Source organism: Pelmatolapia mariae, linkage group LG16_19, assembly GCF_036321145.2.
Source record: "Pelmatolapia mariae isolate MD_Pm_ZW linkage group LG16_19, Pm_UMD_F_2, whole genome shotgun sequence".
NCBI classification, from domain to species: Eukaryota; Metazoa; Chordata; class Actinopteri; order Cichliformes; family Cichlidae; genus Pelmatolapia; species Pelmatolapia mariae.
Window position 1 is genome coordinate 65,769,844 of NC_086241.1, and position 21,350 is coordinate 65,791,193.

General features: G+C 40.1%; 1 protein-coding gene and 1 long non-coding RNA gene across 2 annotated transcripts; one reads left to right on the plus strand and one right to left on the minus strand.

Annotated features, from left to right (window-relative positions):
- The first annotated feature begins 1,271 nt into the window (after positions 1-1,271).
- On the plus strand, positions 1,272-3,363 carry LOC134646344 (uncharacterized). Its single transcript, XR_010096663.2, has 3 exons — positions 1,272-1,605; positions 1,944-2,020; positions 3,298-3,363. It is a non-coding gene; the product is annotated as an uncharacterized LOC134646344 (long non-coding RNA).
- Positions 3,364-7,843: 4,480 nt separating this feature from the next.
- On the minus strand, positions 7,844-18,196 carry LOC134644728 (calpain-1 catalytic subunit-like). Its single transcript, XM_063497767.1, has 20 exons — positions 17,960-18,196; positions 17,482-17,551; positions 17,279-17,397; positions 16,970-17,103; positions 16,707-16,881; positions 14,456-14,530; positions 14,162-14,247; positions 13,731-13,805; positions 13,386-13,546; positions 12,977-13,134; positions 11,913-12,229; positions 11,749-11,794; positions 11,602-11,670; positions 11,415-11,472; positions 10,914-10,975; positions 10,618-10,686; positions 10,443-10,521; positions 8,233-8,349; positions 8,007-8,059; positions 7,844-7,870 (listed from the first exon to the last, which is right to left on the minus strand). Exons 1-20 carry the CDS (start codon positions 18,194-18,196, stop codon positions 7,844-7,846), a joined length of 2,187 nt encoding a protein of 728 aa, XP_063353837.1.
- Positions 18,197-21,350: the final 3,154 nt, after the last annotated feature.

The following is a 21,350-nucleotide window of genomic DNA, read 5'->3' on the forward strand; positions in this document are numbered from 1 at the left end:
TTTGGTGGAAGTTCATTTTGGCAATATTTCCAATAACTGGCTGGGTTCAAAAAGACCTTTTTGGCAGGACTCGGATGCTTGTTGTCATCTGTTTATCCCTATGTAATCACTTAAGGTGTTATTAACTGCTGCATGCTAAGCTGCAAGAGTGCACTGAGGACAGAGACAAAATATGGTCTACAAACCAGCATTATATTAGTTTTTATCAGATAGTCCTCCAGTGTGCTTATTTTTTGCTTTAATTATATTGTGCAGTTATTTGTTACCCTGAAATGCTTTATGCTTAACAACAGTTCACTATTTTGACTTATTTTTGAACTCTTGTGATCAGTATGACTAGATTGTGTGAGTTTCCATACTAAACGAGCTGTAGTGATAAAATAATTGGCATCAGAGACACTGATTTTTGGCATGGTATACTGCAGAAGTTTGTTTTTTTTTGCATAATTTACCTTTTAATTAAACTGCATTCTCTGTATTGTAACAAAACTAACATTGTTTATATGTCAGAAAATTAGCAAACATGAATAAATGGCGAAAACAATATAATTATAACATATATTTTTATTTTACTTATTTTAGGTCTGTGAAGCCAAACTTGATGCTGGGGATTTATTTTTGTCAGTGGAGTCAAATGGTAAGTTACAATTTGTGCATTTTGTCATACTGGAAACACCTCAGATTATATTGTAATTTAATAGCTCTGTAGAACAAATGATATAAAGATTGTAGTGTCAGGGTACTTCTTAAGAAGTAATATGGCACTATTGATGATCACATGCAGGTGGCATAAACTAAATATTCAGACGTGTTACCAACAAATGATTCATTAACAAAAGCAATGGAGCAGACTGTTTAGGTTCTTGTGGTTGTAATAACATCCATAACTGCAAGTTTGTCATTAATTTATTTTCACAGGTCTAGATGATCACATTTGACTTTGTCATTTAAATGAGGTGGACTTGCAAACTTTGCGCTCTTTGGGGTAAATTGCTGTCCACTACATATACACAGAATCTGCACAGTATTTCAGATCTAAAAAGGGAGTATGTAATGGACTTGCTGGCTTTAATGTAAAAAGCCTGTTGTGTAACTTTAATGAGGCAGTTGGACTAAAACAGTATTGCTCATCAAGGTAAACATCTGAGGAATAAGGAAACTGTTACTTGTCCTTTTACTCAGTGTTCTTTTAATCGCACGTTTACTAAAGTTTTACATCACATAAGTCATTTTCACAATCATTCTACTTTAAAAGATTTCAAGACAGAGCTTATTGTTCTCTGAACTTCCTTGTTTGCTGAACGGCAGGTAAAGTGCATCTTTTTGTTTGTTTGCTTTTGTGTGTTTGTGTTTTCTCTAATGGGCCTCAGATGACCGTTTGCTTAAATTTGGGTCTCAAAGAATCTTTTTTTAATTCTGCCTGTACTCTCCACCCCTCTTCTTCTATTGCTCAGGTTGAAGCAGAATTTGCCCGTCTTACATCTGTTGACCTGAAAGGGTTCCTTTTTGCTGTGCTTGACCATTATGGAGAGGTTCGTGGAGCTGTACAAAATCAAGAGCGGCATAGAAAGGCTAACTAGGCTCATAAGATGCTTCGGAGATGATGTAAGTGTTCAACTGCGAAATCTAATCCTTTGTTTAAGTTTTAGGTTATCCAGTTCAACTGATGAACTCATTGAAAGAAAGCTGATAAGTAAAGTCTGTCATCATATTTCACAACTGGACATTTAGTGTGGTAACTTTTACAGAATCTATGTATATTGGTGGTAGGTTGGATATCATATTCTACTTGAATGTCCTGATAAGCCTGATTCAAAATCTCCAATGATAATCATATATTGATGGAATTATGCATCAAAAAGCTGTGAATTTGGAGCTGTCTACATGCTTCATAAACACTTTTTAAAAAGTGTTTTTGTTTTCTTTTTGACTTCTTTGACCAGAGCCCTACACAAAGGAAGAGGACAGAGGACCTCATTTTCTAAAGGAAGATCCCTCACACACTTTCAAGACTGTGAAGGTTAGCATTGTTTCTTTTAGTAAATTTAATAATGACAGCACCACAGTGGATTTTAAATTAAAAAGTACATGTGTACTTTTTCCTCACCAAATGTATTATTACAAGATCTTTGACACTGGATTTGGTCTGGGTTTCAGAGAAACTAACTGGCAAGCTAGCATTGATATTATTAGTGTCTTGTGTTTATTCATGTCTTCACCAGGGTCTTTGACATTTCGCTGCTGTACTGTTCACTTCAGCTTTACGTTTGATTTCTCACATTGTATATTGTAATGGCAGAGATATTAGGATATTTAAGGGGCTGCAGTGGCTGCTACAGCTGTGGGGGGCAATACTTTGGTGAAATGTCCTGGACCCTGGAAAAGAGACTGTGTAGACTGGGTAAGCAATTAAAGGTTACTGGCCGAGAGTCATTGGGCAGCTGGGTAAAGGTGGATGTTGATATTCAGTGCCAATTATGCAACCTGTTCAGCCATGTCTATATGCTCTTTTTTCATGCTGTTAATATAGGGGGAAAAAATAAACTTTAATCAATAAACTGATTAAAGAAGCATTGTCTATGGAGCCATAATCTGATCCTGTAGTGTAGCTGCAGTTTGCACATTTCATGTATTCTCAGCCAGATTTGGTTTAGAGCACAGCCAATATTTAGCATAAGTAGATTTAAATTCACACACTGGTGATGGCAAGCTACATTGTAGCCACAGCCACCCTGGGGCGCACTGACAGAGGCGAGGCTGCCGGACACTGGCACCACCGGGCCCTCTGACCACCACCAGTAGGCAACAGGTGAAGTGTCTTGCCCAAGGACACAACGACTGAAACTGTCGGAGCCAGGGCTCGAACCGGCAACCTTCCAATTATAAGACGAACTGTCAACTCTTGAGTCACGATTCAGTCATCCACCCATGTGTGTGAATGACTGAATGTGTAAAGCACTTTGGAGTCCTTAGGGGACTAGTAAAGCACTATACAAATACAGGCCATTTACCATTTAAATTGAAAATTTTGTTTGAATTCTGCAATTGAAGACATGCTCAGTTATTTATGAACATGGTCTTTGTTTAAAGCAAGAAATGGATTTGTAACATGGGGGTGCATATCTCATTCTGAAAAAACTTTAACAACTAATAAGTGTTACCCAAAGCCAATCACCATCATCCAAAGCATCAGTATGGCTCTTCTTTGGAAAGACATGAATTGTTAAGCACACGGGATATTGTGTAATTGTAATTGTGTAATTTTTTTTTTTTTTTTGTCTTTGAACCCTTTTATAGCCGACAGGTATTGAAGACACATTTTCTAAGAGGATGAAAGTTGGCATTGCGATGGTGAAAGAAGAAGACATCGATGTGTTGGTTGTCCTTGAGGCAGCAGTAATCCTGTCTAATCTGAGGGATGTCTCAAGTGCCATTTCCATGCTGATGGGCCTTCTTTTTGCCCTCAACATACACTATCCAAAGGAACTTAAGGACATCTTTGAAGTCATTCAGAACATCCTAATGAACATTGGTGGAAGGCAGTGCATCTCACTAGTGCATGGTCTAAGAAACAGACTCTTGCAGAAAGCCATGCAGAACTGTAATTGTATGATCCTTAGTGTTAAGGACAGTTTTTATTTTACTGTTTGTTTTTTTATTCTTGCAAGTTCTCATTCTCACTTTTGTATGTCACTAAATGACTACACTTTACATTCCAGATTAGACAATTACTCATTTGTTCATGGTTTAAGAAACTTATGTGAACAACAATATAATGCTGGACTTTGCAGATGCTTATCTCATGCAAGTCAGTAGTTTTTCCTTTGTTTTGCAATTGAGCAGACTCAAACTAATGTTTCTGAAATATCCATATTATCAAATGTTTCAGAAGCATGCAGTCATTTTCAGAGATATTGGTTCTGTGGAATTTGTTGCAATTGTAAACGAAGACAAATACAAGAGTTTGATGTCTTAGTTGTTATAAACTGATCTTTACTGTCACTTATCAAAGGTTTTGTACTATTTTAATATTTCAAGTTTTATGCTAACAGGTGTGACTGAGCACAATGAAGTTTAAAAATTTTGTAAATGTAAAGAATAACTTTTCTAAAATAGCAAGTGTCCCGTTGATACATTACATTAATGCAGACTTTATGTTGTTACTTCACAAGAATCACTACTGCTCCTAGAGTATTGGTCAGAATTTCATCTTCACCCAAACTGGGCTCAAGACCAAGTTCAAATTTATTGTTTCACAGGGAGCAGCCTTTGAGTTTTGATGGATTGTGAGCCTGATGAGCTACGTCACTGATTTTTCTGTTTCTCAGATGACTAAGATGGCACAATAAATGGTGAATGTTGGGTGCTCATGAGTAATTGTCTTGTCATGTTCTTAAAACAAACTTTCTGTATGAAATGATCAGATAGACTTTAATGGAATCTGTGGGGTTTTATTTTTTTTCTGTAAACAACAGAAAATTAATTTAAAGGAATGTAGATATTTAAACCTGAGATCTAAGATAAACCTAACAGGTAGTTTTGCTGAAATGGATGTTAGAAAGCCAAAAAAAAACAAAACAAAACTTAAGATGTTTAATACACATTTTTCTTTACATCCAGTCAATCAACTCTGATAATTAAAATGAAACTGATTTACAAGTTCACTCAGCTACCTTAAGGAGCTCAGTTAATTAATAAACTTAAATCAACTTAGCTAACAGATTATGTTAGTTAAGCTAAAATAGATTCCTAAGTTAAAAGAACTACTAAAGTATTTGAATTAACTAAAAAACCCAAGTCAACTGAACTAGGACAAGAGTTTAAACAATAGATTATTTTAATTTAGCTGAAAGGGTTTTCCCAAGTAAAGATGACAATTAAAGGAGTTGAACTGACTAATAAATCTCAGTCAACTAAACTAAGATGAAAGTTTAGACAACATGTGATTTTTCATTAAGATAACAATTGGTTGTGTTATAAGAACAAACTCTATTTCTTGACTTAACTTAAAATTTTAAGGCAGCCCTTTACCTCATATTTTTAAGTTGAAACAACAAGTTATATTTTACAGTGCAGCAACAAGTAACCTCTAGCAGCCACCAGTCAATCTATGCTTTCACTTCAGTTAGTTACTAAATTCCAAGAACTTTGAAAGTTTCTTCAAGTGCAACATAGAAAAAAAAATCATCAAACAGAAAAATAAAGGTTCTCGTTAGGGTCTCACAGAATAATAAAGCAAGACTTCTCTCAGTTCAGATGATAAATTCATCAAGTTACTGGCATGAGGAATAGCCAATTAATGGTACATAACATTAAAGTTTCCGAGTTCAAGCAGCAGACACAACTGAGCATCACCAGCCCTGAGATACATACAATCAAAGAAACCATTACTGAGGGAGACCAAGAAGGAGGATCAAACTGCTTTGTTAAACACACACAGACACACACACACACACACACACAGATCCCAACAGTGTGTGAATGGATGTTTGCTTTACAGCATTTTCACTCACATCTGCTTTATAAATAGTGGAACAATTATTTGCTTCACAGAAGGAACGAGACTTACAGCAAAACAAAGGCTGTGTGAGGGCTACTTGCCTGAAAGACACCTTTTTTGGGTTGGGCCATAGCATGAAGGCAAATCCACTTCCTCCTGGGTTGTTGGAAAAACTCCAGGTGATGAGCTCATGAAGGTCCTGTAGAGAATAAACATGAACGAATGAGTTAAATGGTAGAGGTGGAGTACACCTTGGACAGGTCACCTGGCAAGAAACTTTTTATATATTTTTTAAAATGTCCAAAGCATTCAAAGTGATAGAGGGAAGTAACCATAAAAGTGTCTAGGTAAGAAAAAGAAAGTTGTCAAAGAAGACTCAAAGAAGGCAAATCTACATATAAAAATACGATTTTATTAAGAAAATGTAACTTTACAGGCAGCTATGCAGCCAAATATATAAAAACCCACAAAACAAATTTTTTTTTAAAGGTCCCAGCTGCTGGAAAAAAGAGAATTGCTGAAGATTACAAAGAAAATGCTTTATTCAAAGAAGGAGAACGCAACCTCTCACTATTAGCTTAGGATTGAAACTCACCCAATGAAGCTTGCTGCTTCCTTTCCCCAATATAAAAGGAATTTTAAAAAGCAGCTGATATCGAAAAATACGTATAAAAACAAATGTACAGTTAAATGTGACATTTTTTTCTTTGAATTTCCTTTTTCCTAGTTTTTTTTATTTATTTACTTATCAGTTTAATTTCCCATCCACTTCATTCATTTTTGATTCATACAGTAGTCCCATGTCATTCACTAATATCTGTATTTTGTTTCTATTAAAACTAGAGATGGACCGATCTGATATTATGTATCGGTATCGGTATCAGTCCGATACTGACCTAAATTACTGGATCGGATATCAGAGAGAAATCGGAGAGAAATAAAAAATGTAATCCGATCCATTAAATATCACGTAACTCAGCTCATAACCTTAGCACGTCAAGCAGTATGCGTCACGTGATATAGCGGCTGTGGCGTGCGAGACCTCTGGGTGGTCTGGTTGAGTATTTCCCAGAGAGAAGTAAAGCAAGTGTGTAAGTTCATCTCTGAATGTTTGTAAAGCATTCCCACGTTAAGTTAAACAACCGATATATGGAGCGACTGCCTCTTTTCTCCCCCTCCCTCTCCTGTCGCTACTTCAATCATGAAACTGATCAATGATCGGCTTTTCTGTCGGGACTCCCGTCTCTCGTTTGTTTATCGCCCACTTTGCGCCAAAGAGGAAACCAGCGGCTAAACAACAGCAGCAGGTTTAAGCTTGATAAGCTGTTGTTAGAATTTTTTTAATATTACTTTCTACACCAGGATCCTTTTCTGCATCTGTAACCGGTAACTGTGCAGGGGCGGGTCTAGCAAAGTTTAGCCAGGGGGGCAGTTAGGGCATTAACAGGAAAAGGGGGCACAAAAACATGACAATAAGAAAGAATTCTTATTGTCATTTAAAATGTCTAGCTTTTAATAAATAATTATCTGAATCTTACACCCAAAGTTTTAATCTGATGTAAAATGTATAGAAGTCCATTACTGTATATAGTAACTATTAAGTCTAATATACCCTAGTAAGCTATAGTACTTTTTCCTTTGGGAAGGTACCATCTGTGCTGTCTGCAAATTTGTTGAAGAAAGATGTTAAGCATCATGAGGTGGAGGGTGGGGGATGGTTCCCTATTTTTATTTATTTTTTTGCTGGGAGTTGGCAACCCTATTAGTTAAGTTGCTTAATATTTCCGCTAAGTACTCTTTAAAATACCAGAATAGGGAGGATGGAGTAGGTTTAAGTTTATTAGATTGATCAGTTTTGCTGAACTATGAAATATTTTAGGTGCAGTGTATTTTTTGCATACAGGTTTAACAGAATAGCTTTAGTGTTTTTTTTTTTAAACTTCAGTATGAACTTATACAAAACACAGCAAGATATTAAAAAAACAGTTTTATTGATTAAAAAATACACTATATCGGATTCATATCGGTATCGGCAGATATCTAAATTCATGAGATCGGTATCGGACATAAAAAAGTGGTATCGTGCCATCTCTAATTAAAACACAGATTGACAAGTTTGCAATAGTATTTACAAAAAAAAAAATGCAGTTATTCAGTCATTGACATAATATGCAGAGAGGCATAAGGTTTACAGCTTTATATGATAGTGTTTGTTATAGTTTCACATTATTGTGTTTAGTTGTTTCAAAGTAATAAAGTGTTATAGCTAATTCACAGAAAACAAACTTTTGAAATATCTTCTTGTGTTTTCCAGATGAAACGTGCATCTGTCTTTCAGCTGGCTTAAGTGTACATGGAAACATACATCCACTGAAAATAAGACAGAGATTATTTATTAATAACATTTAAGTATCACCATTTAAACTAATGCGTTTTCTTTGTACAAATATGTGTATTTAGATTTATTCATTCTTTTGCTCTGTCAGCACTAAAGTGACTTTATTACCTCTGACTCCTTGAGATTAATGGATTTTCCATCAGACAACTGTTTGAAGATTTCTGTTGAAGAACACACAACTTTGAGTTTAAACTGTACAAATCATGAACCTTAATCAAATCTTAGAAGCGAGAAAGATGTTTTCAACTGAAAAAAGTTTTCATTCTCACTGCATGAGATTTATTTTCAGCTATCTACACATCTACTGTTGTGATTTCTTCTCGGCTTCACTTACTCTTCATGCAGTCCAAGCGAATCATGAGACTGATGAAGCACTCCAGTGTCATGTGTCCAGAGGAGGCGCCATAGCGCAGAGCCATCAGACTGAGCATGTCATCTGCAACCTTCATTCCTGAAGAACACACACAGTCAGACTTAAGGAGGAGTCTGCCTATCTATCCATCCATCCATCTATCTATAATTGCATTATTAAGCTGGTATGAAATCCCATGCTATTTTTGAGGATGACAGACAATAGTCACAATATTCAGCCATGTGTGCAAAGTCATAAGGATGACCCATCCTCTCACCTTCAGTCCATATAAACCATTTCAACTTTCTCAAACATCCTTAAACATCCTTCTGCCCATAAAAAGGAAACACAACACAACTTATTGTTGTCACTGGATATCAAGATCCTGACATCAAGAGTCTGAAGGATGTGGGTCAACAGCTGGACTCGGGATCATCTAATCTTGCCATCAGGCTTTAAATATGTTTGGAAAACAATCTCGTCCAGCTCCAAAGGAGCTATTCAGGGCTTTGGTTGTTTTATGGGATGGGTAGTGTACAGGGAGGGAGGTTCTCTGGTTGAACCTGTCCTGTCTGGCTGATGCAAAGAAAGCAGAAGTCACAGATAAAGGTATATTTTGCCTAACCAGATAATAAGGACAAGGGGAGCAGGTATTTGCAGATAGGTATTAGGAACCCTCATTTCCCCTCATCCAAATGCACCAGGAAGTGGGTGTGTGTGCTTGTAACTTTATGATGATAGTTGGAACATTTTTATCCAAACATTAACATGTTCACTGTGATGTTTACAATATCATCTATATAATGAATATATATTAATTATACTATACTATGCTATAATTCTTGTATTTTTTCCACTGATAATTTATGCAGTTAAACTATAACCTAGAATTTTATTACGTAATTTAATGTGATTCAGTGTTGCAGTATGAAGCACAGAATTCTCCAAAAGTTGATTCTGTTCATCTGGACGTAGCGTTTTGTGGGAGAAACGTTTCGTCACTCATCCAAGTGACTTCTTCAGTCTCAGCTGACTGCAGGTTTCAATCTTATAAACAGTACATTTGCATAATGACTGAAACCAGCCCACTGAAGGAACAATGGGCTGTGAGGTCAGTTCCTTAATCTTAATTATACAAATTCTCATGACCATTGATCAACAACCACTGACCAAAACCCACTGATCAAAGCCCACTGATCAATGGCCATGAGTACCATTCACAGAGAGTTGGGGAATGGCTGCAATCACAGCATTGTAAGATGGTGACAGATGTACCCTTAGGCCCCCTCCTCGATTCAGAGATGGTCTTTCCCTTTTCACGTAAATGCCCTCCTTGACTCCGCCCTCAAACCAGCGTTCCTCCCTGTCCAGGATGTGTACATCCTCATCATTGAAAGAGTGTCCACTGGCCTGTAGGTGTAAATAGACTGCAGAGTCCTGGCCTGACGAGGTAGCTCTTCTGTGTTGTGCCATCCGCTTCACCAGAGGTTGTTTGGTTTCCCCGATGTATAAATCCTGGCAATCCTCCTGGCACTTAACAGCGTACACTATGTTACTCTGTTTGTGTCGGGGGACCCGATCCTTGGGGTGGACCAATTTTTTGGCGCAGCGTGTTTTGGGGTTTAAAAGCCACAGAGACCTGGTGTTTAGAAAAAATGCGTCTCAACTGTTCCGATACTCCTGACACATACGGGATCACTACAGGTTTTCGCTTGGGCGTCAGTTGTCCTTCTCTCCTGGATCGGCTGGAGCTTTCTTTAGGTGTCTTTCCAGCTTTGACAAAAGTCCAGCTGGGATAACCACATTTACTCAGGGCCTTCTTGATGTGCTGTTCTTCTGCCTCCCTGGCCGCTGTGTCAGTGGGGATGGTGTTCGCTCTGTGTTGTAGCGTCCTGATGACACCCAGTTTGTGCTCCAGTGGATGATGAGAGTCAAACCTTAGATACTGATCCGTATGTGTAGGTTTACGGTACACATCAGCTTTTAGATGTCCCCCATTACTGATGGAAATCTCACAGTCTAAGAAGGCTACGTCCAGATGAACAGAATCAACTTTTGGAGATTTACTTTCCTGGATGATTGAGAATGCATCAAGACGTTTTAAGCACAGAATTGTTTTTTTTTTGTTCATACTATTTATATTTCAACATATTACATTTATATTAAATATACTGAATCCTTGTCTGATATACCTGAAGCTACAAATGCATTCCTCAGCTCACTCAGTGACAGCGTTCCTGTTTTTGAAACGTCGGTGAGGAAGAAAGTCTCCTGATAAGAGAAGAAAAAAAAAGAAACTGATCAGGGAAAATCTTCACATCTATAGCAGATGTATTGATATATGTTTTAAGGCTGTTTTTTCTTTACCTTGTATTTAGTGACCTTGTTCCACAGACGGACGAATTCCTCACTGTTTAGTTTGCCTGTGATCGACGTCTTTTAAAACCACATTAAGGTAGCAAAGGGACATATTTTAGTCTGGTCTTTCAGATGAGTAATGCTGGTTATATCAACAGAAGAGCACTCAGGTTTGCTTACACATAGACTATTCTTCTGTTATGTACCTACACAGATTCATTGTTACTTTTCAACAGCTCAAAAAGGCAAACTACAAAGTTTCTTAATCTGCTTTTTGCAGTATTACATGTATTATAACAGGATACATCCATTAGAGCCACCATGCTGCGACAGGCATCAAGGCTGAACCCTCCAGATTTCATGTCTCCTAAATAAAACAGAGTTGAATTAGCAAAGAGAGTGTAGCACAATTGTCATCCACAGTATCCAGAGTCATAGACTGCATGTCGAAGTAGCCATAGCGACTAAGAAACTGAGGGTATTGCACACCATGCTGTATTACTGATGTTTACACTAATGTGGACCACAGTTTATTTGTATTAATAAGTTAGAGTCATATTCTCATAAACCAGAGTTTGCCAGAGTCCGATGAAGGCTTACAGGAAATAATACTGGTTTATAAATTTGACGGGTCAGACCTGGAAACTACGCTATATGAAGAAAAGTATTCACAGGGCTCCAAACCTCCTCTGGCATTAACATCAGCACAAAAACTGTGCACAAGGAGCTTCATGGAATGGGTTCCCATGGCCAAGCAGCCCCTGTACTTTGATATTTAAGCTTGACAGAGTTTTTAAACGCCAAACCTTTCAGGATGTTTTCATTTAGAAGCCTCTGGAGCTGCTCAGCATCCACTTCTTCATACTGAAACATTAATTGATTTGGTTTACTACCTGACACATTACACAGACTTTAGACACATAATGCTGTATACACTTGTAATAAAGCAGTAATGTGGCTAATATTATTAGCAAAAAGATCTTTTGTAATTACCTTGTCAGAGTATTGATGGAAGACTGTTTTCTTGTTTTCATCATCCTGATGGTTTTTTACTTTTGTGACCTGACGAGTCAACAGTTGGCATTAATAACACATAAACAGCAAAATAACATGGACACAATTAAATGATTTGTTACACACCTTTTCAACTGGCTCATATTTCTGCTCATTTACATTTGAATTCTCACTGTGGGGAGATAGACCAATATGCATTACTTTCATAGAAATCAACTGTAATGTGTCAAATGCAAATTTTGTTTTGTAATTTTTTCTGTCATGTCCTCAGATATCGAGGGTGAGCATACTAGCAACATGTCTCTTCTCTTGAGTGGATGGTGAGGATGAAGGAGGCTGTCTCGTTGGGTTTGAAGGTGGATGGCACAATCAGGTATTCACCAGGCTTCAGCATAAGGAACTCTATCACCTCACGGGCATTCATGTATTTATCACTCCGAGCAACAGGCACATGGGTGTTGAAGAACATTGATGGAAACTTCCCACTTTGAATAATTTCAGTACAAGACACAAAGTGATATTTCAGCTCCCCAATTTCATTTGAAGAAGTTTCTGAAGTTGGCGTACAACAGCTGGCGTACAACAAACTGAAACACTGTGGCGGGACCTCGAGAGAGTTGAGCATAAACAAATGCAGACAAACCTCAATGAACTGCAGCAACACTGTTCTTTCACGTTATTGCTGCTAAAGCTGGTTCTACAGCTTATTGAACCATGGGGTGTACTTAGTTTTTCCACACACCTCTTCTTTGGCTTGGCTTGGCTTTTGTTACATAAATAATTACACAGTGTGTTATATCATGCATTGTTGTTGATTTAAACAATCTCACAACATGGCAGTGTTTCCTGATACATAAAACCTTAATAGTGAAAGACAGTGTACTTTCTTTTTCACATCACCATATGTGTATTATAAACATGAAATAGAATAAATTAGCTTCTTACTTCTTTGGTCACCTTGAAGGACGTCAGATGAATTTTGTTCATGTTGGGAATAAATAATAATTCAGTTAGTCGTTAGTTAGTTATTTCAACATGTGCACAGCCACTGTATGAATGTTTGGACAGCATATTAAAGCTTGGCTTGCTAACAAAATGTTTTCTAGCCTACAAATAATTTTTATGTTGTAGTTAATTATTGATCTGTCATTGTCTGCACTTAAACGCCACATTATTGTTGTTGTTTCCACATTATGATACAAGTTCTGACAATGATTTATTACATTTTCATGCTCTGAAAATGTGAACTTCAACATGGTTTTTGTTTTCACCATTGTTAGTTCATAGTTCATTTTCCCTTTTGCATGCATTTTCTTTCCATATGTATGATAGATAGAGATAGAGAAATACTTACTAAATATACAGAAAAGCCAATGTGGAGGTTCTGCACCAGGCGTCTGTTCCTCTTGTCAGGCTTTTGCATGAGAGACACTAGGATGTTTTTCTCCCCATTGGTTTCTGAGTTTTCACCTTCGACCTTAAATCGATACTGTGGATTTGTCCAGAAAGTGTCTGGAGGACATAGAAGAAAAATATGTTTTATTTACATGAATTGAAGATTAAAAAGTTATGTTTTTTCGCTGTATGTGGCGCTGGCCCTTTCCCTCATTCCCCTTATTTGTCAGAGCTCAGTGACAATCAGTTTCTGTAACATCTTATTTTGTTGCAAATGTGTTTTTCTGTATTATAGCAAAACATTCATATTGTTTTAATGTACAACAGAACATTTAAACACCTATATTCCATATATGCTATATAATTACCTCTGTAATTTATGCAGCCTCCAGCAGTAGTTCCAGCAACCCACCGACCCTCGTACACAGAGGTCTTCCACTGAGCAGAGGATTTTACATCTATGAAGTCTGGTTTCAGGCCACAGATGTCAAGATCTGTGTAGAACTTACAGAAATCTTCAAAAGTCATCCTGTTAATAAAATCAGGTAGATTTTCATTTATAATTTATTTAGATGTGATGTCAAAGTATAAAACACTAAGCTTATGACATAGTACAGAGTAAATAAAGCAAAAAAAGAGAAAACTACAACTTCTGGTGGTATTAATATAATACCGCCAGAGGTTGTAGTTTTCTTTTAACGAAATTTGCTTACCAAAACTCTCCATCATCGGCCACTGAAAGGCACATTTGGCGGTCTTGAGAACTCACAGTGTTCCACATGGGGGACCTTAAAGACAGTATTTTAGGTAAGAGATGACACATCATGTTGTTAATTTTTATCTAGAGTTGCATTTATTGAAGAAAAATTATTCCCTAAGTAAATATAGGTGAAAAGGTTGTACTTTTACCTGCATTTTAAACTAAATATTACACTGGTTTTTTTAAGCAGTAACTGGAAAAACCAGTTCAGAATAAAGTTCCCTTAAAGACCAGAACTACTTGAGTAACTGAGTCACTTGTAGAGCAGCAAGTACACTAACCTTTTAAGCAAAAATCTGCATTCCCACAATGCAGATGTCAACATTTTTACAACATGTAATTTTATGTCTTCATGAAACAGTACCAAAGCTGATTACTGCTTACCGATCACTCCAGTCTCCTTCCCACTCTCCTTTGCCCCAGGGGTTCCACAAACGGATCAGCTTCACAACTTTTCCTTGGCTAATAAGCTGGCAGCAGACAACAGAAAAATCAGTTATTATGGCATTTAAATGTATGCTCAAAGGTTTTTAAATCTCCCCTTTAACATATTTGTCCAATATGTCAATAACCTTTTTTTGCTGTAATTCTTCCTAAACTGCATACTGTGGGAAATGTTATTACTGTAGATTCACTTCCAATAATAACTGTGATTACTGTGCAAGTATAAGTCTTTACCTCTTTAACCCCTGTCACAGTGTAGGCGTGCCCTTGGACCAGTCCATTTGGCAAAACTGTGTTAGCAGATGTTTCCTACAATCAAAGAACATTGGTCATTGTAAAAAATAAAAATAAAAATAAAGACTTCTGATACAATAATATCATTAGGAAAACGTGACTGCAAAGTTTCGTTATGTTGACTTAAAGCAAATTTCAACATTTTGGGACACACTAATTTGTCTTCATAAAGCTATTTCTGGCAGTCGATTAACAAAAAAGTTTTGCAACTTTCAGAGTCCAATAGGTCAAAACAGTCTTCTGGTTCCAGGATTTTCATTCCCAATTAAGCACATCCCAAAGTGCATGCTAACTTGGGTTGCATTTGTGCAGTGTTGGTTGATTACTCCATAAATGTAACTTTATCATTACATCATTGCTTTAGTTTGATATTTTTCATGGAATATGATACCAGTTTTATCAGTTGATAATGAAGTGCAGACTGAGTGGAAAACACTCAACACATTTTAAATCTCACCATCTCTCATCCGCAACACAAAATTATGACGTGGGAGACCAGGAACTATTGGCTATCAAGCTCACTTCGGAGGAATGGAGGCACTGGCTGGAGGGCATGGCTCAACCATTTATTGTTTGGACAGACCACAAAAATCTGGCATATCTGCAATCAGCTAAACATCTAAATAGTCGACAGAGATGCCCGTGAATATGTTACAGCCTGTTCGACCTGCGCTTGGAATAAGCACTGGAACCAACCACCTGCTGGTCGATTACAACCACTGCCTACTGCTCTCCAATGTGTTGCAGCATCCAATCAATCTATCTGAAGCCAGCAGCTGCCTTGGGTGGAGTACACAATAGCCTGACATCTTGGTGTGGTGGGGTGTTGTCTGCTGCGCTGTGCGGACACACCTGCACGGCATCCGCAATCACGCCCGACATGTTAAAACATGGGGACTCAGGGGTTAGTTTGTGTTGTGGCGAGAAGTGCTGAATAAAGATGGCTGAAATTCAAGATCTGTGGTCCCGTCGTGCCTTATTCTCACCACACTGGTGCCGAAACCCAGGACGCGGCACGATGGGCCCATGACAGAGCCAGGGAAGGGAGGGGCTGTCCCACATGATGGCTGACTTGGCGGCTATCCAGCAGGAGCAGGTGCCGGAGGTGCGTCGCCAGCAGGAAGAGCTGCGGGACCAGACCAAGCGCCACCTGGAAAGGATTGGGCATCTGGCGGCGCTGCTCTGTGCCTGGGCGCCACCCCCACAGGTGTCCCGACGGTGGTGAAGCGGTGGAGGAGCCGCGTTAGGCACCTTAGCAGCCGGAGGTGGTAGACGAGGCGGGCAATGGTCCGCGCCGGCCGGAGGAGAGTGAGCAGCTGGGTGAAGGGCTGCTACTGCCGGGAGCGGTGGAGGAGCCGCTCCAGGCGGAGGCGGCAGACAAGGCACACGAGGGTCTACACCTGCCGGAGGTAGAGGAGTCACTGCGGGAAGGGCTGCTCCAGCCGGGAGCGGCGCAGGAGGCGCTCCAGCCGGAGGTGTACGAGGTGCGAGGGGGTCCATGCCTGCTGGGTAAGGAGCCGCTGCATGAAGGGCTGCTCCAGCCGGGAGCGGTAGAGGGGCCGCTCCAGCCAGAGAGGGATCAGGTGCACGAGGGTCCTGTCCAGCTGGGAGCAGTGGAGCAGCTGCTCCAGCCGGAGACGATGGAGGAGCCACGCAGGGAGACAGAAGTCCCCGTGTCAGGAGGACCTGCGCGACCTGGGGCCGAGGGCGAGACGCAAGCTGTCCCGGAACAATGGACGAGTGTCCAGCCGCCTTTGAGCAGGTGCTCACGGCTGTGCCTGCAGGGTCGTGCCGGTTCGCCAGGTGGCCAACTGCCGGACCAGCATCGCCGCTGGAGGCGTGGCAGGCCTCCGGATCAGCGTTGCCATCACTGCTGGAGACTTGGGCGGCCTCCGCAAGAGACACTGCCCTGTCATCAGGCCGGTGGGCGGGAGTAGGTTTGGCCGGAAGGCTCCCCAGCCTCAATCGGGCGATGGGGGTATGTGGTGGGGCATGGTCTGTGGTGCCGTGCGGACGCACCTGCACGGCATCCGCAATCACGCCCGCCGTGTTAAAACACAGGACTCAGAGGTTGGTGTGTGTTGTGGTGAGAAGTGCTGAATAAAGATGGCTCAAATTCAAGATCTGTGGTCCCGCCGTACCTTATTCTCACCACACTCAGCTACTGGTCTGACTGTTTATTTGTGCTTACCCCTTGAGGTGTACCACAGCCCATCAATGTGTTGGATTTGCCAGCTCTACAGATCAGCCCCCACACATCTGAACTGGTATCCGACAGCTGGACGCACATGTGGACGCCACCGGTGAAATCCATCATAGCCTCTGAAGGAGTTCCAGAAGTCATGTCGGTGTAGGAACCACAAACCCTGACAGAAGTAGATAATATTTTTCACAGATCCCCAACATGTAACTTGTTCACTGTATATCGGATAAATCATATGTTTCTTTGCATACTTGGCATAAGCTTTCTCCAGCAGAGCAGGCCAGAACTCATTTGGATCTTTGGAGTGAACAAAGATTAGTCTGCCATTGATCGTCGGCAACTTGTCATCAATGACGACGTCCACCCACCGCCCGAATCTCCAGAACTAAAATAAAGATACAATTGTTTTGTGAGCTTATTCTGTTTCATGAAATTTGATCATTAGAGACAAAATAATCCAAACTCTGTGAAATAAACAGCTTTTAAGTTTTAGTTTAGTGAGAAAAAACAGTTAAAGATAATAATTACTTCTCTTATTCTGATAGTTTAATGATGTTTACCCTGAAGTGAAAAATGCCACAGTAGTTCTCTTTGATTGTTTGGTCGAGCGGAACAACTTGTTTAAAGATGTGATTCTGGAAAGTCAGTGCGCCGATTGATGCAAGAAACCAGCAGTTTCCTGTTTAACAACAACAAAAAAGAACAATCAGGACTGCAGGCAGATACAAGAGTGTAAATATTAGGAGTGGAGAAATGACCCTACCAAGTACACCTTGACCAATGTCAAATCTGGAGACGCCATCAACCACAAATTCAGCATCAGGAGCAATTTGCTGTAAAACAGGGAGTCAGTTTTCAAATATAAGGATTCCTTCACTCATTTCCACTTTTACTTAATGTATCCGATCATTCCCAAATTTGAGAGGTTTCTTTTCAGAATGTGAATATTTCATCTTATTTTTAAACTAGATTAAAAACTAACCAAACAGGTTGCTTAGGATAACAGAATGCATTTTTAATAGAATATCTTTTATTTAATCCTTAAATATATATATATATATAATCCTTTTTCACAGCCACTAGAGGGCAATGTTATAGTCAAAATTTCACTTCTTGGGTCATGAAAAGATTTACAGTTTCACAATCTCAAATACGGTGGGGCAAAGGTGGAAAAAAAATGTTGCTTTGCAGTAATGTGATACTGCGTCTAATGTGCAGTTTAAACATCTTTAAATACTCACTGCAGGTCTTAGCCACTTCACGTGGGCCAGGTCGGAGGGCGTCAGTATCCCCTGGCCAACAGACTTTGCATCGGGGGGGAAGATGTCATCGACGTACCTTAATCCTTTGGTTAGAAAGTACTGTTTCAGGTTCTTGAAGTCTTGGTTAAAGAACTTCTCAGGGTTGGAGATGCTCCCATATCCCATCTGCTTGTGACGAGCCTCCATAATGTTCAGGCATGCACCAGGAGGAGGCATTGCTGCAGTGTTTCTGTCTGTTTTCAAGAATCTGGCATGTAAATTTGACAGATTAGTATAATAAAAGACACGGTACAAAAAAAAAACATGTCAGCTCAAATTATAATATAATAATATATATAAATAATACAAACGTTTAGGTTTTTTTCTTTCAAAAGAAAAAGAAAATAACTTCAACTTTAAAAAAACTATCAATGAAATGCCCACATAGTAAGAATGTTTAATGAGACTATGAAACTAATAAAAACCAAACAAAACCTAACACTAAAAATAAACAGAAAAAGCAAAACTATAATAACTCTGATTTGAGTCATTAGTCCTTAAATTGTTAAACAAACATCTTACCTGAACGGGTCACGAAAGTGGAAGAGTGTTGTTTAGTAGATACGGAGCAGGTCTGCAGGTAAGAGTGGACAGGCTTCAGTCTTATATAATGCCCACAATCCCCTAAATCAGCCAGGACAGGTTGTGGCTCCTCCTTACCTTACTATGCAAATTTCATTTAAACTCCACCACTTTCTTTGGAATTACCCTTGAACCTGCAGAGTTAGTTTTATAGGTGTTTACACAGAAGTCATGTTAGTCCCTTTCACTTCTTAATGTACAGGTGCGATGCTCTGTATACAGCTTTCTGGTTTTTATTGAAACATCACATGAATGAAAATAATCAGAAGGCTCTGCTAATTGGCTATTAAGCTTGGAAAGCTTAATAACAGAGCCAAACATTTTCAGCTCTCATGACCGTTACAGTGAGTCAATAATCCTTGATACTGAAAAGCAAGCAAGAGGAAAAAATAACCCAAAGGTTTGCTTGACTTCAGTGCAAATATGTAACTCTGTTGTTGTATGTTGTCTGCTAAATATAAAATATTTTAGATGTTTGAACAACCTTGAGTAAGTTTGATTAAACTTACAGGACTGCCATGGTAGTTGGCATCCACTTTATTTTGATAATGATAAGTAAAATATTTACTCACATAAAAACTGACTTCATCGTTAACTGATAAGGTAATTTTGCTCGTGTACATGTGCAGTAAAAGATAGTGATGTTACTTGCTTAACAAAGATTTACTACCGTATTTTTGAAGCGCACTTCAAATCCTTTAATCTTCTCAAAAATCTGCAATGCACCTTATATATGAATTCTGGTTGTGCCTGCTGACCTCGAATTGATTTTGTGGTACACGCACTGCTGCTTTAAGATAAGATAAGATAACCTTTATTAGTCCCACACGTGGGAAATTTGTTTTGTCACAGCAGGAAGTGGACAGTGCAAAAGTTATATAGCAAAATTAGAATACAATAAGAATAAAATACTGTACACAACTGTAGAATAGATTAATTAGAATAGAATAAAATAAAATACTATATACAGTAGAATAAATAGAATAAAATATACAATAGGATAAAAATAGAATGCAGATGCTTTATACAACTGAGTAAAAATACAACTTTGTCAGAAAAAGAGTATTGCACTTAGTGTTATTACACATGTGTGGATGTGTGTGTTTGATCATTTGAAGTCTTTTTTGTGGAGTCTGACAGCAGTGGGGAGGAAAGACCTGCGAAATCTCTCCGTCCCACACCGTGGGTGCTGCAGCCACTGAAGGAGCTGCTCAGTGCTGTCACAGTCTCCTGCATGGGGTGGGAGATGTTGTCCAGCAGGGATGACAGCTTAGCCACCATTCTCCTGTCACTCACCACCTCCACTGGGTCCAGAGGGCATCCTAGAACAGAGCTGGCCCTGTGGATCAGCCTGTTCAGTCTCTTCCTGTCCCCAGCAGAGATGCTGCCACCCCAGCAAACCACACCGTAAAAGATGGCTGAGGCCACCACAGAGTCATAGAAGGTCTTCAGGAGTGGGCCCTCCACTCCAAACGACCTGAGTCTCCGCAGCAGGTACAGCCTGCTCTGCCCTTTCCTGTAGAGGGCGCCTGAGTTATGAGTCCAGTCCAGTTTGTTGTTCAGATGAACACCAAGGTATCTGTAGCTGTCCACAGCCTCAATGTCCAAACCTTGGATGTTCAGTGGTTGCAGTGGAGGATGTTTGTGCCTGTGGAAGTCTACCACCAGCTCCTTTGTTTTACTGGGGTTGATCTGGAGGTAGTTCAGCTGGCACCAGTCCACAAAGTCTTGGGTCAGTCCTCTGTACTCCCTGTCGTCCCCATCAGTGATGAGGCCGACTATTGCAGAGTCATCAGAGAACTTCTGCAGGAAGCACTGGTGGAGTTGTGGGAGAAGTCTGCAGTGTAGATGGTGAAGAGGAACGGAGCCAGAACCGTTCCCTGTGGGGCCCCCGTACTGCAGACGACCCTGTCCGACACACAGCCCTGAGTCCTCACATACTGTGGTCGGTCGGTGAAGTAGTCTAAAATCCAGGTAGTGAGGTGATGGTCCACTCCAGAGTTCTCCAGCTTGTCCTTCAGGACCGAGGGAAGAATAGTGTTGAAGGCACTGGAAAAATCAAAGAACATGATTCTCACAGTGCTCCCAGCGGTCTCCAGGTGAGCGAGGGAGCGATGTAGGAGGTGAATGACGGCATCATCCGCTCCAATGCCAGGCTGGTAGGCAAACTGAAGTGGGTCCAGTGATGAGCTCACCAGGTGCCGAAGCTGAGCCAGGACCAGCCGCTCCAGGGTCTTCATCAGGTGGGATGTCAGAGCCACCGGCCTGTAGCTGTTGAGGTCCTTGGGGCGTGAAGTCTTTGGCACTGGTACGACACAGGAGGTTTTCCAGAGCTGTGGGACTCTCCCCAGCCTCAGGCTCAGGTTGAAGAGGTGCTCCATCACCCCACACAGTTGGTCCGCGCAGGACCTGACGACCCTCAAGCTGATGCCATCTGGGCCTGCTGCCTTCTTGGCTTTAATCCTCCTCAGTTCTCTCCTAACCTGGGTGGTTGAGAGAGACAGGCTGGAGCCTTGTGTTGATTGTGTATTGGATGCTGTTGTTGGGGGTGGGGAGGAGTGAGCAGGGTGAATAGAGGAGGTGTGAAGTGTCTGAGGTGTCAGAGGTGGAACAGCAGCAGTGCGGGTGGGTGAGTCTGCAGCCGATGTTGGAGACTGCCTCATGGATGAATCAAATCTGTTGAAGAAATGATTCAGTTCATTTGCCCACCTCACATCCCTCCCAGGCAGAGAGTTCTGATGTTTGTGGC